At 36.0% G+C, this 18,828-nt stretch overlaps 1 protein-coding gene across 1 annotated transcript in view; it reads left to right on the top strand.

Annotated features, from left to right (window-relative positions):
- The window catches only part of LOC136877356 (uncharacterized), a 156,625-nt gene that overhangs the window by 45,657 nt on the left and 92,140 nt on the right, over positions 1-18,828 (top strand). Inside the window, exons 6-11 of the mRNA XM_067151329.2 lie at positions 1,121-1,347; positions 2,325-2,427; positions 5,822-5,949; positions 14,295-14,423; positions 15,965-16,132; positions 16,244-16,409. Coding sequence (XP_067007430.2) covers positions 1,121-1,347; positions 2,325-2,427; positions 5,822-5,949; positions 14,295-14,423; positions 15,965-16,132; positions 16,244-16,409 — 921 coding nt within the window. The remainder of the gene's footprint in view (positions 1-1,120; positions 1,348-2,324; positions 2,428-5,821; positions 5,950-14,294; positions 14,424-15,964; positions 16,133-16,243; positions 16,410-18,828) is intronic.

The raw sequence follows: 18,828 nt of genomic DNA, 5'->3' as shown, positions 1-18,828 counted from the left end.
ACTGGTGCCGCCATCTCACCATTGTAATCACATAGGCTGAGCAGACCTCAAACCAGCCCTCAGATCCAGGTAAAAATCCCTGGTAATAATAATAATAATAATAATAATAATAATAATAATAATAATAATAATAATAATAATAATACATTTACATAGTTTATGCCCACATTGGAGCACTTAAATCAATCCATATACACTACAGTCTTTACAATATTAGTTGTAATGTTTTCTCAACTTCCTCTTCTCTTCCCAGAACTTCTTCATTTTTTTCTGACCAGGCTGCCCTCTCTTCATCTGTAATGGTGCACTGTTTTCATCCAACTTTTTAATTTTAGTCTTGTACCTCTACTTCTCAGAATCCTCTTCTCTTCTCTCTCTGCAATTTGTTTCATTGTTATCTGGAGCTCAACAAACCAGTTGTTCTTGGTTTTATTTTTCCAAAAGAAATTGAATAATTGTTTCAGTAGTCTGGTCTCTGGTAGTCTTACTATGTGGCTGAAAAAGGCAATTCTCCGTTTTTGCATTGTATCCAAATTGATTCATTTTCCTGATAGACTATTTCATTAGGGAGCAATCTCCATTGTCCATTTACTTGATGGTTTTTATTTATGATTGTTCTGATGATCCTTCTGTCTGTTTTTTGGATTTTATCTGTTGTTGCTTTGGTATTCAACTTAAACAGAGTTTCACTTGCATAAGTTGCTTCAGGTTTAACTACTGAACCATAATGTTTGAATTTGGCATTTATCGAGAGAGATTTCTTCTTATATATTGACCATGTGACTTATTGTGCTTGTCTCAGTTTTGTTGTTCTGCGTTCTATTGAGGCTTTCACATTTAGGTTCCACATTATAATTTCCCCAAGATACTTGCACTTTTTTTACAACCTTAATTTGTTTGTTGTCATTGAGTGAAATGTACAGTATTATTAACCTACCTGTTATTTAGGTGAAAGAAGCAGTTTTCTATCTTACTGGAACTTGATTTCAGACATTATTTCCTAAAATACTTACACAGAATATCAGGGTCTGAATTTAGAATTCTTTCTACCGTACTAACAGAGGACATTTTATTAAATTATTTGAAGTCTCAATAATGCTGCTCAATGCCTCCATTGCAGGTGTATATCGAAGGACAGTAAAACCTCAGACATACATTGACACTTGTGGAATTGAAGAGCTGCACCAGTACTCTGTAGATGATCAGTTAAATCTTGGAGGTAACATGACTCTGACAGATGTTATCAGTACTCTACAGGCTGTAAGCAAGGAACACAGCTCTCAGTACAGCTACTTGGATGAACTTGCTAAACATATTGACCTCATCGCAAATGTACCAGTCAGAAATGTAAGTGACTCTCAAAGGATTTTAATTAGGAAAGAATCAATATTTTTATTAAAATTGTAAAATTTAGACAACTTTGCTTCTATGTAAACTATGAGGAATTTTTGTGATGGTACCAAACACGATTTTTATGTTGTGCTTGCGGAGGACCTTGGGAATTCAATGTGTGGTATTGTGCATGGAAGGAAGGTAGGCAGTTCCCTTCACTTCTTCATTCTGTGAGTTTTGCTTAGTCATCCCTTTGGGATTCAGGGCTCTATGAATCAGTACACTGTTGTAACCATTACCCTTGAGTGTGACTTTGAGTGTTTCCATTTCCTCCTGGATATTTGATGGCTCATGAATTAGTTTTGCCCTCATGGTGAGTGTCATGAGATTGTCCTGCTTTTGTGCTGGATGGTGGTGAGAATCTGCATATAGATAGTGATCTGTTTGGGTAGACTTACAATAATAATGTGGCCTAAGGAGCCATCTGGTTTCTTTCTTACTAGAATACTCAAGAAAGTAAGGCATCTGTCTGACACTATCTCCATAATGAATTTAATTGAAGGATGCTGCTAACTTAGGTTTGCTTTATGTCTACTGACACAGATAGGTCTTATGGTGATGATATTTATAGGAAAGGGCCCCTGACCACACGGCCAACTCGCCTGGTGACTAAAGAATTAGAAAGGAATATTTTTTCTTCATTTCACGCAAGTTTTAGTGAAGAAAAATCAATAACCAAGTCTTTACTTGTATAATATAAAATATTGAAGACCAGTCTACTGCAGCTGGAGACAAAGAGTTTTTAGACTCCTGATGGAGAATACGTTTCTGGATATAACTTCACTTGCTATTTGATGATACTATTATAAAATTTTCAGTAGAATATTTATTGTGGTTATTTTATTCTTTATTACTCCAGCAATAACACACTATCTGAAGTATCTATTTCAGTTTCTAAATTTCTCTGGTGTTACTTTTTCTTTTGTTTTCAGACTGGAACAATAGCAGGAAACCTCTCAATCAAATATGAACATCGGGAGTTCCCTTCAGATTTATTTCTTATATTTGAAACAGTGGGAGCTAAACTGGAAATAGGTAAGTGTGTTTGGTGATTATTTAAGTACTTATGAAGTGCAATGAATTACTTCCAAATATTTAAGATAGAAAGAGTTAATTCCATTCATAAGAAGGCAGTGAATACCAGCAAGAACCAAACCAAACCCCATGATTCAACAGCCCTGAAGGGCCATGAGCTACCAAGTGACTGCTGCCCCATCTACAGGCCTGCAGATTACAAGTTGTAGTATGGTCAGCAAGTAACAAATTTCATAATATTGGTCCATATTGATACAACTTAATTAAGAACATTAATTTACCACGTGTATGGAAAGGTCTTTTCCAATTCCATTAAGAGATGGTGCCAGCAAACTGTACATTGCGTATGAATTTGCCATATATGTTGTTTTGTTCGTCTGACATTAACCTGACTCAAGTGCGATAACAGATATAACTTGAAAACAACATTCTCTCACCCATGGGTAACTAATGCAAATATTGAGCTTGAATTATTATTATTATTATTATTATTATTATTATTATTATTATTATTATTATTATTATTATTATTATTATTATTATTATTATTATTATTATTATTATTTTACAATTATTATTATTGTAAGTATAGCTGTGAAGTGTTACATCCATTTGGTATTATTATTATTATTATTATTATTATTATTATTATTATTATTATTATTATTATTATTATTATTATTATTATTATTATTATTACATCATGTGTACATCTGATATTATCACGTTGTTTTTGACGTTATGTCATGAAACAGGCCCTGTATATAAACATTTATATCAGTTCAGTTAATTTAAATACCCATGAATTAATATTACAATTTATTCTTACCTGTATATATAAACTGAAATCCATAATTGTGAAACACACTGTAACTTCCAGAATGGTATAGGCACGAGAATGATTGAGAATATTCTATACATTATAATCTGTTTATTATGCACACTTGAGTTTTCGAGAAGATATATTTTTGTAAGGTAACTTTCTAGATGCCTGGCCAGGCACATATATAAGGGGTATATATATCTGGACGGTAAAAGTTAGTTATGATTTGGAAGTTATGGGTTGAAGAGTCATGGTGTAGCAAGGTTATACTTGTGATCACGTGGACAACATGCTTTTAAGCAGTCAACTGTTTTATTTGTGTTTAAATGGCGGTTCGTGACGTGAATGTTTTGGTTTTGACAACAGTGATTAAGGTTATGCATGTGTTTTGCAAATACATGTGAATAAAATAATTGTACCAACTGACAGCATCTCGTGTGCATCTTTGTGGATACATAAAACCTACCAACACACACAAGTTGAGTCCGCCAAACGCTAACATCTGTGTTGTACCATTCAGTGATTGTGTCAACGTTTGTGCCTGATAAAGAACATTTGCGGCATGCATTGCTTTTCTTATTTAATGAAAAATAAGGCTGTGGAAAGTCATCGTTTGCTGGTAGAAACATATGGTGAACACGCTCCATCAATTAGAAAATGTGAGACATGATTTCGACAATTTAAATGGGGTGATTTCAATGTGAAAAATATTGTGCACTCTGGACTCAAACTCAACAGCAATTGGCACAAGCATTCAGTGTGTCACAAGAACCAATCATCAGAGGTTTACGAGCAATGGGGAAGATCAATAAACTCAGTAAATGGATCCCACATGATTTGAATGAACGGCAAATGGAAAATTGCAAAATCCTTTGTGGAATGCTGCTTCAATGCCACAAAAGAAAATCATTTCTGTACCGAATTGGGATGGGTGATGAAAAATGGATTTATTTTGAAAAGCTGAAGCAGAGAAAATCATGGCTGTCACCTGGCGAATCTGGTCCTTCAACAGCAAGGCCAAATCACTTTGGCATGGAGACCATGCTTTGTGTCTGGTGGAACCAGAGCGGTATTGTGTATTATGAACTGTTGAAGCCCAGTGAAACCATTAATGCACAACACTATCACCAACAAATGATTGATTTAAATCATGCATTGATCGAAAGATGACTGGAATGGGCCAGAAGATATGGCAAAGTGATTTTGTAACACGACAATGCGCTGTCTCACACAGCAAAACCAGTGAAAGACACCTTGAAATCGCTTGGATGGGACATCCTTCCACACCCGCCATACTGACCCAACATGGTGCCATCTGACTATCACCTCTTCATCATTGATTGTTTTTGAAATTTGCCAGGTGATACGTGCACAAAGTTTGGAAGGAGTTAGAAGAATCCAGTGAGGATGGGTCACAAGTAGCCAAGCACAAAAAAGATTCACACCATTTGTGTAGTATGAAGACACCACAATTCATACAGCAGGTGCAGAATATCATCTATGAGAATCCTAGAATCTACTGACATCAATGGGGCATGCACTCACAAAGGAGCATTTCAGCAATTTCGAGGAAGTTGGAAAATGGCTTGACAAATGGTTTGCCACAAAAGACAAGCAGTTTTTCTGGCATGGTATTCATAACTTACCTGAAAGATGGGCGAGGTATGTAGAAGCTGAAGGCCAATATTTCGAATCAACAAAAAATGAATTTCCTTTGAAAATTATGTGTTTTCTTTACCACAAAAAATTATGCATACTCCTGGTAGTTTGCTAGTCCACCTAATCAATACACCTCAGAGATTTCCACTTGTTTCCACCTGTTCAATAATTGCTTTGCTCATAGGAGGCATTATTGTTTTTGTGTGTGCCAACATGAACTGCCTTTTTTCTTTACATCTTATATTAAATGTTCTCATGCATCACAGTATGGACTGTGCCCTCTGTCAGTAGATTCTAGGATTCTCATAGATGATATTCTGCACCTGCTGTATGAATTGTGGTGTCTTCATACTACACAAACGGTGTGAATCTTTTTTGTGCTTGGCTACTTGTGACCCATCCCCACTGGATTCTTCTAACTCCTTCCAAACTTTGTGCACGTATCACCTGGCAAATTTCAAAAACAATGCAATTAATTTGCACATAGTTGCAGGAACAAAATTCCATGTTCTCAAATACGTTATGCACCCAGCTTATTAAATGAAGTGATGAAAATACCATTTTACCATCCTTGCCCTATTCTTCCTAATCCAAGTCCAACTTTCAAGTGAATAGATTATATCTTAAAAGTTGAGGATTAATTTCAAGACAAATGAAAGAAATTTATGATATAGCTCTATGAACTCTGATATTTTGAAAGAGGTTAAAAATACAGATTCATTTATTGATCGATCTATTTCTTTTCAAATCTAAGTTAATGTAGTCCTATACTTCCTTAAGACTTCAGTTAATGCCTGAACCAATTTGGTAAACAATAGATCTGTAACTTATCAAATGACATCTTCATACTAAACATAGTAATTTCAACTGTTTTAAAGATCTATTAATGATATTTTACATGTATATCCATAGCCTCATCTCCAACATCAGTTCAGACTGTGAATATGCAGACATATTTGGATATGGACATGAACCGGAAGTTAATCCTCAAGGTGAAACTACCACCACTGGGATCTCAATATGTGGTACGGACCTACAAGGTAAATACAAATGAATAAATCCTCTATTAGTAAATAGAATGACAAGGGAAATCATTACTTTGAGCTCCTCTGAGGTATGAAGTGGTAAGGAAAATTGCTATTTCTGAACGACTGATTACTACAGTTGGGTAGATGCTCACTTTCAAGGTAGCAGGATTAAATCTGTGTACTGCATGCTTCAGATATGTAAAGCTCAGTAAGTTGGGTTGCCTAAAGTAAAAGATGCTTTAGAGACAAAGATTTTCAGTCCAAACTCCAGATGTGTAGGTGAACTCTCTGCTGTACCTGTGGTGAAGGATGGTAAAAGCATTGTGCATGATAGGAGGGGTATATGTTGACATTATGACTTCACTCACAGTACAGCATTAGTAAACATTCCAGCTGCATGTGAAGAAATGGGTTTATTTTTGTAGAACTTCATGCATGACATCATTTACTTAACATTACCTGAAAACAGGGATGATCTTGTGGGGAAGAATTAGAGCAGCAAGTGTGTCATATCAATAACAACATTTTTAAATGGTAACCTATTCATTTTACTGTTTTTCTGAAAGGTACTTTTCTTTAATTGCATACAAATTTCATTTGTTTCATACACAAGTTTTTGTTGTGGAAACAGTATAATTCTTGACTTATGAATCAGATTTTGTGTGAAAAAATTGCTATATTTGTCATCATCATCATCATCATCACCATCATCATCATAGTTGACCAACTCCAGTCGCCTGGGAGTTTATTCATGATCTGTCTGTTATGTCATTAGCCCAAAGGCTATTTGGATCCTCAAATGGTACCACCAAAGATTATGTGGTTAGTGAAACCACAATAACTGATGACATCACCATAATTTGGCATGCTGTATTAGGCAGGATGAGGAGTGAGGTAGTTTGCCATTGCTTTCCTCACTGGGCCAGAAAGTGCAGCACAACAAGCCCTATTCATGATATCAGTCTAAAATAAATTGCTTTTTAACAGGAACTAAAAGGATTAAATTCCTGAGTTGGTGACAGAAGACTCTCACAACAAGATGCATGCATACTTTTCAAAGAAACTTGTTCAAATCGGCAACCTATTTTACAGGAAACTGCAAGTAGAATACAAACAAAATTCAAAGAACACAGACATATCAGAGATATTAAAAGTCGTCCATTATCAAGTTGTACAATTTGATGTCTTATTAACAATTCGAAAGAAACCACATTCTTCTAGCAAAGAATTAGAAGCTGTATTTGATATCTCAAAAGCAACTGCCTGGAGAATATTGCATTGATATAAACACCACTCTTATGAAGTCCAGACTTTACAGGAGTTGATGGAAGGTGACTTTGACAGAAGTTTACAGTACTGTGAGATAATGACTGATGTCTGTGATAAAAATTCAGACTTTGTATCAAATGTGCTATTTTCTGATGAAGCTTCATTTTGTCTTAATGTAGAAATTAACAGACGAAATTGCAGGTATTGGGCAGACAAGAATCCACACTGGATGGCACACATACACAAACGCACAGTGTCCTCAAAAAGTAAATATGTGGGGGGGGGGGGGGACTCTGTGAACCAGAATCTTGGATCCTTATTCCATTGACGAGACACTTAAAGGTGATTGCTGTTTGGAATTCCTTGTTGTCTTGCATCCAAATTTTGAAGATCCAGACACTCCACATGATTCAATCAGGTATTAACAAGGTGGTACTTCCCTTATTATACTAACTGTGCTCAAGAATATCAAGAAGATGTTTTTCCAAATAGGTGGTGCAGAGACAGCTGTGGAGTTACCTCAGCTAACGGTCTGTGATGTAATATAAGATTCAAATAGGCAGAAGTCAGATATATTATAACTTGGTACGATATTTCAGAATAGTGAGAAAGTAACAACAACAACAACAACAACAACAACAACAATAATAATAATAATAATAATAATAATAATAATAATAATAATAATAAATGCTGTGGAAAGTCATCGTTTGCTGGTAGAAATGTATGGTGAATGCGCTCCATTGATTAAAATATGTGAGACATTATAAGAAGAAGAAGAAAAAAAACAAGATGAACCAATAAGCAGAGTTTGAGTGGTGTGTGGAAAAACCCAAAGGATCAAAAATTAGGATATGAAAAGAATTGATAACAAGATCAATAACAATTGTATTTTAAATAAACATATTACAAACAACAAGCAAGAGGACCGATAAACCAGTGTAGCTATAACAACCTCAATTAAGACTTGAGAAAAGTATGAAATATCAGTAACCTGAACTGGCCACAAAACTTTGATTACAATAAAATTTCAGATAAAATGAAATACCCAAGTACAATTACACAAATTAAATCACCTAAAAAATAATAATGTTATTGGCTTTACGTCCCTCTAACTACTTTTACAGTTTTCGGAGACGCCAAGGTGCCAGAATTTAGTCCCGCAGGAGTTCTTTTACATGCCAGTAAATCTACCATCATGAGGCTGTCGCATTTGAGCACCTTCAAATACCACTGGACTGAGCCAGAATCGAACCTGCCAAGTTGGGTTCAGAAGGCCAGCGCCTCAACCCTCTGAGCCACTCAGCCCTGCTACACCTAAAAACGAGAAGGACCCATTACTGGGGAAGGAAAGGGGGATCACAGGCAGGGATGGGAAATGGCACCTCACTGAGCAAAGTAAAAGGGCAGAAAATTTAGAAAACTATCAACACTGATAAAAGAGTCTGTAATGCAATGATGGAGAATGTTGCCCTTAATGTTCCAACAGTCAGACATCGTGATGTTTCAACTCCAAAACTAGTTATATGCACTAATAGCATTTGCACCAAATGTACAAAGTTATGAGAATATATGATGTCTTGAATAGATATGAGAAGCACCAGATTCTGGAGAGTCGTGGGAAACCAAGTCCCAGCAAATATTAAAATGTCTTTGTTCAGCAAGTGTTCCCAAATAAAAAGTCCTGGATGCAGAATGATAATAAGGCATGACCAGCATGCAGCATGGCAAGATGTTGAGCCCTCCACATACACCACAGTCAAGATTGGACTGAGGAAAGAATGGAAAGAATGAAAGGTTCTGGAGACATACGAAAATATTCAAGAAAGTCGTCAGAAGACGACGTGTGACTAGACAATGAAGTGATGAGCAAAGAGGAAGAAGCATGCAGCATTCAGTAGTATGATAGGCAGTGGTGCGAGGTGTTGGTAGTATGGCGGCGATGTAGAAGTCAATGACAAAGGTAAATTTATGTGGCGAAGTTAGGGCACCCGGCCCTCTCTTACACTCAACCACAATACAACAAATAATATTGAGGCTGCTTATTACTAATTATACTACTTATACTATTTCCTAATTAAGCTTAAGTTACACACCTACACAATATGCAGCTTATTAGCTCGTTAATTCAGTCCTCTTTTCTCTCTCACACAGACACTTGCACACACACTTACAATCTACACACTTATAAACTACCCTTACGTTTACATTATATAAAATTAACAGAACCATTTTTAATTTTTCAATTACCAATCACACGCACATATACACACCTCAATCGGTAACTCTCAACAGGAAGTCTCGGCAAGTTATTTTAAATTTGAGGAAAGAGTCAATGCCCCTGACACTTACTAGCAGGGAATTCCAAAGCCTAGAACCTGTTACAATAAAAGAATTATTATACACAGAAGAGTGGTGAAGAGGAATAGCTAGAGTGGACCCCAAGCGAGTGTTACGGTTATGGAAGGAAGAGAGGAAGTGAAGTTTAGATGAAATATACTGGGGGGAGTTACTATGCAGAAGTTTGTGTATTAAGACAAGTATATGATATTCATGTCTCTTATCAGGTTTTAACCAGTACAGTGCTTCATGGTAAGGAGTAATATGCACATCATACCTTAGGTTAAAAATGAATCTAAGGCAACAATTCGTAATACGCTGCAGTTTCCCAGTTTGTTCTTTAGTAGCGTCTACCAAGATTACATCACAGTAGTCAAGGATAGGAAGAATTAGGGTCTGTGTTAGTCTTTGCCGCATATTTAGTGGTACAATGTCTTTATTTAATTTCAGTGGGTGTAGAGTAGCAATCACCTTCTGACCTACGTTTTTGATATGTTCTGTCCAATTTAGTGTTTCAGTCATAGTCACCCCAAGATTTCTCACGGTTTTACTGTACAGGATTGTGCTATTATTTATTTGTAGAGGAGGAATTATCAAATTGTTGATCTTGTGTAGGAGCTTCTGGGAACCGACAATGATAGCTTGCAATTTTGATGGATTTATGAGAAGTCTGTTTGCGAGAGCATATTCACTGAGTTGTTTCATGTCATCATTTAGGCATTTTACTGCGTTTGGTAATTCGCTTAAACTGCAATGGTAATATATTTGGAGATCATTGGCATATAGGTGATAATTACACATTTTTAGAGAAGATGAAACGTCATTGATAAACAATGTAAAAAGCAACGGTCCTAAAATACTACCTTGTGGTGTGCCCACTTTCCTTGTATGCCATTCTGAATTTCTTTCGTGAGTTATCACTCACTGCCTCTGATCTTTCAAATATGACATAAAAATCTTCAGTACTAAAGGGTCAAACAAGTAAGATTCCATTTTCTTAATTAGTAGCTGTAAGTCTATTGTATCAAATGCACCACTGAAATCCGGTAGCGTTAGTATTGTCGTTGTACCATAGCTAGTCTTCTGTCACTTTAAGGACAGCCGTGGCAGTGCTGTTCCCTTTCTTAAAGCCCGATTGTGATGGGTCAAGGAGAGAATAGTCATTTAAATATTTCAGTACTTGATCATACACCAGTCTTTCCAAAGCTTTAGAAAGCGCTGGAAGAATAGGAACTGGGTGATAGTCAGAGGTCAGTTTAGGATCGTTTATCTTGGGCACTGGGATGACTTTAGCTTGTTTCCAGAGTGCAGGGAAAGTTCCATTTCTGAGACAGTAATTGAATATATGTGTGATAATCAGGAGGATAGTGCCTATTATATTATGTATGAAATGCATAGGGATGTCATCTATTCCTACTGCTTTAGATTTAATAGAGTATAGTACTTTTTCAATTTGGTTGCTAGTGACCTCTTGGAAAGAAAATTGAGGATGGTTAAGTGGAGGGATGGCTGACTGATGCATGTAGACTTTTGGGGGAATGTTACAGAGCTAATAAAATGAATCAAGAATGAAACTGTTCCCATAGCAACCAACTCTTCTGTATGAAACCAATGAAATTTTACATGCAAGTCCAGAAAGTAAATGAGGCACACAGTTCCAAAATACACCTTATCCATTTTAGCAAATTTTTCAGGAGAGAAATAAAAACGTTTCTTGTTCATCTTCAGTAGAATAAAAGTATTTATTCATGTTTATTATATCAACATACTTACATGCATTGATATAACTGAAGAGCTACATTACAAATTAAGATTGGATAAGGCGTGTTTTGGAACTCAACATTGGATAAGGAGGGTTTTGGAACTGTCATCGTGATAAGGGCAGGGTTTGCAAACGTAGCTAAAACTTTATAATGATAATTTTTGTCATTAATTGACATTATAATCAACATTCTTTTATTATTTATGCTCTTTGAAATCATAAAAATATTTTAATCACATTATATAAAAATATAGAAGGATATGAATGTTAGTGACTCAATATCAATCATAGTGTGATTTAAAAAAACCATGGCGCAAGAGTCCCGAAGAGCCTTGGCCTACCAAGAGACTGCTGCTCAGACCAAAGGCCTACAGATTACGAGGTGTCATGTGGTCAGTATGATGGATCCTCTCGGCCGTTATTCTTGGCTTTCTAGACCAGGGCTGCTATCTCACCGTCAGATGGCTCCTCAGTTGTAATCACGTAGGCTGAGTGGACCTCGAACCAGCCCTCAGATGCAGGTAAAAATCCCTGGCCTGGCTGGGAATAGAACCCAGTGCCTCTCGGTAAGAGGCAGGCATGCAGCCCCTACACAGCGGGGCTGGCCAAAGTGTGATAAACTGGGATGAAATTATCAGGAATAGTATTGCCAACAGTTTCAAAAACGCACCGTGAACCTGGAGCTTCACAAACATCGTACTAATGCTTACTTCATAGAGTATTATTTGAGATACATTCCAGTTACGGTGCCCCATGTTTGGATAAGACAGATTTTGGAACCAACATCTTAGGATAAGGCAGGTTTTGGAAACATCACCTGAATTTGTGTTACATTTACATGGTGACAAAGTGGGTTTAGGAACAGTTTTCTTGTTGAAAAAGATGCTAAATCATATGAGTTATAGAGATAAGCTAAGAACTTTTTCATAAAAAAATAGATAAGGCATATTTTGGAACCGTGTGCCTCAAATATATTTTTAAAATAAATGGAAAAAAAAGAAGAGAATACTATCTAATAATTGTGCCAATGTCATATCTTGTACAATAATGGCTGAAAATTTTGTTTGTTTTTTTATAAAAATATTCTTCTCAAACTATTACATTTATGGTACGGTAATACATCCCTGAACATTTTTTTAAAAAGTGTTAGTTTTATTGGTATTTGCACTACTTATGAAAAAGCCTGTATAAATTTTGTTTTAAACCAACTTGTGGTCAAAAATAACTTGCCAATAAACAATACATTACTGAAACTTATAAACTTTATAAACAGATTTATAAATTTTGTGTAATAATGATCCTACATAGGTAGATTTTTTTGATATAACTTAATAAAAATTGCCTTTCTGTCTGTTCTTTTTTAATATTAACCTGTATGTGGTTTTTATACCAAACAGGACAAATAATAGCTTACATTAAGTTCAGTTTAATTTTTGTCAGTCTGTTACAGTATCACAGGAAAATGGACAAGGGTATTTTAGTAGAACATAATAAGGGAAAATGGGATCTTAGCTAATCAATGTTCAAAATAATTCAGCAAGAGGAGTTTAACTTTATGCAAAATAAGGAAAATATCATGAGGAGCTTCAGAGTGTGCCTAAAATATAAAACATGATGTATTTCTGTTAAAGTTAGTTTTACAGAAAAATGTATCATACAGTGAATAACAAGGGAAGTAGCAGTGGAGGTCATGTGAAAATTCAGTCCAAGTACCAATAACTAGCAATATGGAGAATTGCAATGGGGATTGTCCTGGCAATGCCTCTACTTTTTGAATATTGATCTGATATTTGGATTTTATGGATTTTGTGATCCATGCAAAAACAGAGGGCAGAGATGAAAGTCTGAACACAAAGTAAATAGTTGACAAAAATGAAATCATGCACGTTATGTTTTTTGTCGTGTCAATGACAGGCACAACAGCTAGTTATCATCATCATTTGAAAGTTCCAGTTTCTCGGACACTGTTGGCGAGCCTCTTCCTCTCTGTCTTATTGAGATACATTCTGTTGTTTATAATGTCCTCCAGTGTCCTTCCTCGATCTGCAATGTCCACCTTTACTATGTTCATCCAGTGGGTTCTTGGTCTTCCCACCATCTGTTTTCCTGCTACATGTCTCTCCAAGTTAACATAAGCTATCCCTATTGGCTCCATCTTCCTTACATGCCCAAACCACCTCAGTCTGGACATGCTGACCAATCTAACAATGATGTCCCATTCCCAGCTTCTTCTCTAACCATTTCATTCCTTAACTTCTCCACTTTTGTTTTTTGAATTGTGGACCTCAGGAACGTCATCTGAAATGTCCTGCAACCTTGATGAGTCCTTCTTAGTGAGGGTGCAGGCTCTGATACCATAGGTGGTTAAGATTGGTATGAAGTACTGACTGAACATTGCCAGCTTTGATTTTGTTGGTACTTTGCAATCCTAGAGAAGTTTTTGTACTTACTGGTAAAAGTGAGAGGTCTTCTGCACTCTATTTGCCACCTCTTTTGTGGCTAGTTTGTCTCAAGAAATTACACTGCTGAGGTATGTTAAGTTTTCCATACTTTCCAGTGGATGGTTTCCTAGCATGATGTTCACTGGTTGTCTCTGTTTATTGCCATCACTGCTGTTTTGGCTTTGTTTATCCTGAGATTAAATTCCTGCAACTTAACCTTCCCTTCATCGAGCCTGAACTTACAACAGGTAGTAATAACTCTTTTTTTTTTTAAATTCTTGCTAGATATTCTGTATGTGTAATGCCTAATTATCTTTCGGATTAAGACTTTCATGGTATAAAATTTAACTGATAAAGCAGTGATGATAAAGCCTTCAATTTTATACCACAGAGATGCACATTGCCTCTTCTTGGCTGCAAGCCTGACATTTTCTATTGAGTATAAAACTATGTGTATTGTTAGATGTATTATCCTTTATGTAATCATGTCAAATAATACAGTATGATTGGTTAAACTGGCATAAAATTCAGTTCTTTCTTATTAGATCATGCCCAGAGCACAGAATGCTCATGCTTACGTCAATGCTGGCTTCTGCTTTAAACTGAACAAGACAAGCAATGGACAAGTCCTGGAGAAGCCACGTATTGTCTATGGTGGTATCAACCCTACTTTTGTAAGTAATGATGTTACTGCAGTTGTTATTATTCATTGACATACCTTAAAGTACACTTTTAATCCAACTTTAAATAACAGATCTCTGTATTTTAGTTTATAAAAACTGATTTTTCTGTAAACAATATCTATATGTATAAAATAAGAGTTTTGTCTATACATTGCTCAGAATTTAAAAAATAATGGTAACTTAATTCTGTATCGGTCGTGTTCCACAGTAACAAGGAAAAGTATTTCTTAATTTTCCGTCATGTCTGTCTGTCTGTCTGTCTGTCTGTCTGTATACACATCAAAAGAACATGGCTGAAGAGAATTTAAGAATATCGGTATATAAAGTCATGATATAAGGTACTACAATCTAGGCTATAAATAATTTTATTCTCGCCGAGTAAAATGGTAGTTTAGGGGAAGGCCTAAAATGTAATTTTCAAAAATCTATATTATTTGTGGTCCTATTGATAAATATTACACAATTTAAGTTATACATATCCAATCATTTACACATTTTTATTCATGGATTTCGATTTTTATTGCTAAGTCCATATCAACACCAAGCCATGAGAAAATGGGTAAATAGAATTTAATGAAAAATGGTATGTGAAATCAGGGAATAAGGAACTACAGTCTAGGCTCTAAATAATGTTATTCACATTGAATAAAATGGTAGTTCAGGGGAAGGCACCAAAATTTAAATAAAATACTTATCTTATTGGCTCTATCGAAAAGATTGCATAAAAAGAGTTACAGAGAATACAATTTCCAATCATTTATACCTTATTCAGTTTTACCGTATTGACTATGATAAGGGAATACAGTGAGAAATAAGGTAAATATCAGTGGCAGTCCTGTGAAAAGTCCAAAAACCAGTAACTGGCTCTATAGACTGTAAACATGAACAGTGTGTTCCACCTGACATTACAGATGTATTCATTGTAACAGCATTGGGAATGTCGTATTGCACTAATGTTACTCAGTGTCAAAATTTAGAAATCACTTACACAATCTCCAGAAGCTATTATTACTTTCCTGTGCTTACTTGAACTATAACCTCTCTATATATTAGTACATTTCTTTTTCTTTCCTTCTTATACTCTACTGACTCTTTCCTTTCTTTTTAGTTTTTCTGTTTTGTTTATATTTCTCTATTGTGTTGTAAAATGGATTTAACATTAATGAAGTATTATATTATACTGTACCAGATGGCAGAGAAATGGATCTCTGTTGTGCGAACTATGGCTAAGTTTTAACTCATATTGTTTGGTGAACACCAAATGTACCACGTGAGATCTTTAACATGCCAATGAGGTGCTGAATGGACTTTGATCTTCACTTCAAAAATTCAGCTACCTCTACCAGATTTGCACCTGTATTCTTGGGATCCACAGGCTGACATTCCACCATTGATCCACAGATGGAGCTATTTTAGTAATAACAATGGCTTTATCATGTTGGTTAAGTCTCTCTTCTTTTTTTTTTTTTTTTTTTTTTTTTTTTTACATACCGTAACTGCAGGATACTGTATGTAATTCTTCTGTTATACAGATGCATGCAGTTCGCACAGAGGAGTACCTTCAGGGAAAACAACTCTTCAATGGGAATGTATTGAAGGCTGCACTACGCACTTTACATTCTGAACTGAACCCAGACCATGTTCTTCCTGATGCCTCAGCAGATTATCGCAAGGGGCTAGCTGAAGCACTATTCTATAAGGTATAATGAAATACTAATGGTATGAAATAATGATATACTGTAAACTGACATCCTATACTATTTTGTCATACATTAAAGAATTTGAACAGTTATGTATCTTTCTCTGTACAGTTTATCCTGAGTTTATCTCCAAAAGGCCTCAGAAGTAATCTTGTAAGTGGTGGAAAGATTTTGACCAGACCATTATCTTCTGCCAAGCAGAAATATCAGACTGATCATGCACAATGGCCATTGAATAAACCTGTTATCAAGATGGAAGCATACGCACAAACCTCAGGTAAAATTCATCAGTAATTTGCCATTACTGACCTCAGTAACGCAAAAGTTATTATGGATATCATTCCTTAAGGATATCATTCTTTATGAACAAGAATACTGAAATTATTCCAAATGTTTTATACATTTTTCAATCGTGATATTACCAGCATTTTACCCCACTGTAGCAGCGAGCTCATCAGTTGTAATGCCACCTCTCCAAGATGCTGGCAGTTAGTGGGCCAATCAGACACCACTGAAACTTTATTTCTTGTATAGAGTTGTCCACCAGCCCCTTAAATTCATTAGAATATTTAATCCCTCTCTGTTAGTCCTTAAAATTGATATAGCTCTGCTATCAACATGTCAGGAATGCAAAACAAGCCAAACTTGCACAGGAAGAATGGATATATGCAATATTCTCATCAAGATGAAAGGACCATTCCACAAACATATTATTTATTGTGTATTGTAATACTACAAATACTGTTAATATGATGAGAAGTTAGTAGGTTGTGCAAAGTGATCTGTTGCTATAGAAGCTACAGCAGAGCTACAAAACATGAATCAGAGGTAAAACATGGAAATTAAATGTTAAAGTGAAAGGGGCAGGCATAAGTAACAGACTTTCTATGAGCAAGGAGTGAGTCATTGTGATTGAAGTGGTACCGGTAAGGTCTTTGAGATCTGAATATAGATCCAATGTTTGAATCTTTATCTATTCAAATAATTTTAATGGTATTCACAGCTTGATTGTACCTATGTACTGTAGACCAGTATGTCTCCTCCGAGACAGTAACATAGTATTACATTCAGCAAATATACTGCCTTAACTTCACAGAAAGTCACAACACAAAGCTTACTCATTCACACACATAGTGAGAGTGAAATAATTGTTTTTACTAATCTACACTTGTGATGTATTCCAGTGGTGAATACATTGATAGGTTACTCATCTATGGAGATACATGACAGAAGTCGTATCAGTCACAATGCCTGTATCTAAGTGATTTCCTGAAAGAAGAAAAGCAAGAGCCAATACGTTTTGAAATCTTGAACAATATTTGTGTTCAACTGGGGCACCTGGAAGGAAACCTCCCATTAGAAATATCCTGCAATATCTCATTATAATGACAAGGTTCATTTAGGCACTGTCTGAAATGTCCTTCATTTTGTTACACAGTCACTTGTACATTGGATCAACATTAGCCAGTCATTTGTTATGCGAATATTATCTAATATTGAATTTCAACTTCACCATATGCAATTACACCAGAAGCTTCACGATCTGACTTTGATACTTGGGGAATAGTTTGTCAGTGAATTTTAGACAAAATGGGTGGTGATGCAGCCTATTTATTAATAGTCATCCGGCTCCATGGCTAAAAGGTTAGCGTGCTGGCCTTTGGTCACAGGGGTCCCGGGTTCGATTCCCGATAGGGTCGGGAATTTTAACCAATATTGGTTAATTTCTCTGGCACAGGGGCTGGGTGTATGTATTGTCTTCATCATCATTTCATCCTCATCATGACCTGCAGGCCACTTATGGCCATCATATCAAAAGTCCTGCACCTGGCGAGCGGAACCCGTTCTGGGATTTCCCAGCACTAAAAGCCATGTGCCATTATTATTATTATTATTATTATTATTATTATTATTATTATTATTAGCAGCAGCCACTTTTTGAATGAATCACAATTTCATCAAAATTACACTACGTAAAATCCAAAACAAACAGTCCCCTTTTTAGGGCCTAATCAAAATCAATTCTTTGGAAATGAATAGGTATATCCCCATACATGTCCACAGTAATAGACAGTAAAAACAAAGGTACCGGTCAGGACTATCCTTCTTTTTACAATTTGCTTTACGTTGTACCCACACATATAGGTCTAATGGCTACTAATTTGGGACAGGAAAGGACTAGGGGTGAGAAGGAAGCGATTGTGCCCTTAGTTAAGGTACAACCCCAGCATTTTCCTGATGTGAAAATGGGAAATCATGGAAAAGCCATCTTCAGGACTCCTGGCTGTGGATTTTGAACCCACTATCTTCTGAATGCAAGCTGACAGATACATGACCCAAACTGCATGGCTACTTCCTCGGTTGTCTAGGATTTGAACCTGCCTCTTGTATGGATTGGTTTCTTAATCAAAGAGGTTTGCTCTTTTGCTGCCTTAGCTAGGATGAGGCCTAGCAATCCAGCAGGAAGTTCGTATTCTATATGGCATCTGTTCGTTGATTTGATGTACACGTCCTGTTCTTGTGTAAGTGTTATTTGGAGCTGTGATCATTTGATCATTTCAAGAATTCAGTTTCTTTAATTGAAGTGCCACTGGTACTAATGATTATGTCTGTATTGTAGAACTTAACACTTTGGGAGTGGCGACCCCATCGTACTAATAGCCTATATATGATTCATTCATTTCATTCCTGACCCG

Source organism: Anabrus simplex, chromosome 7 (genome assembly GCF_040414725.1).
Source record: "Anabrus simplex isolate iqAnaSimp1 chromosome 7, ASM4041472v1, whole genome shotgun sequence".
NCBI classification, from domain to species: domain Eukaryota; kingdom Metazoa; phylum Arthropoda; class Insecta; order Orthoptera; family Tettigoniidae; genus Anabrus; species Anabrus simplex.
Note: the sequence above shows the minus strand (reverse complement) of the source record. Positions and strands in the feature narration are given on the sequence as shown.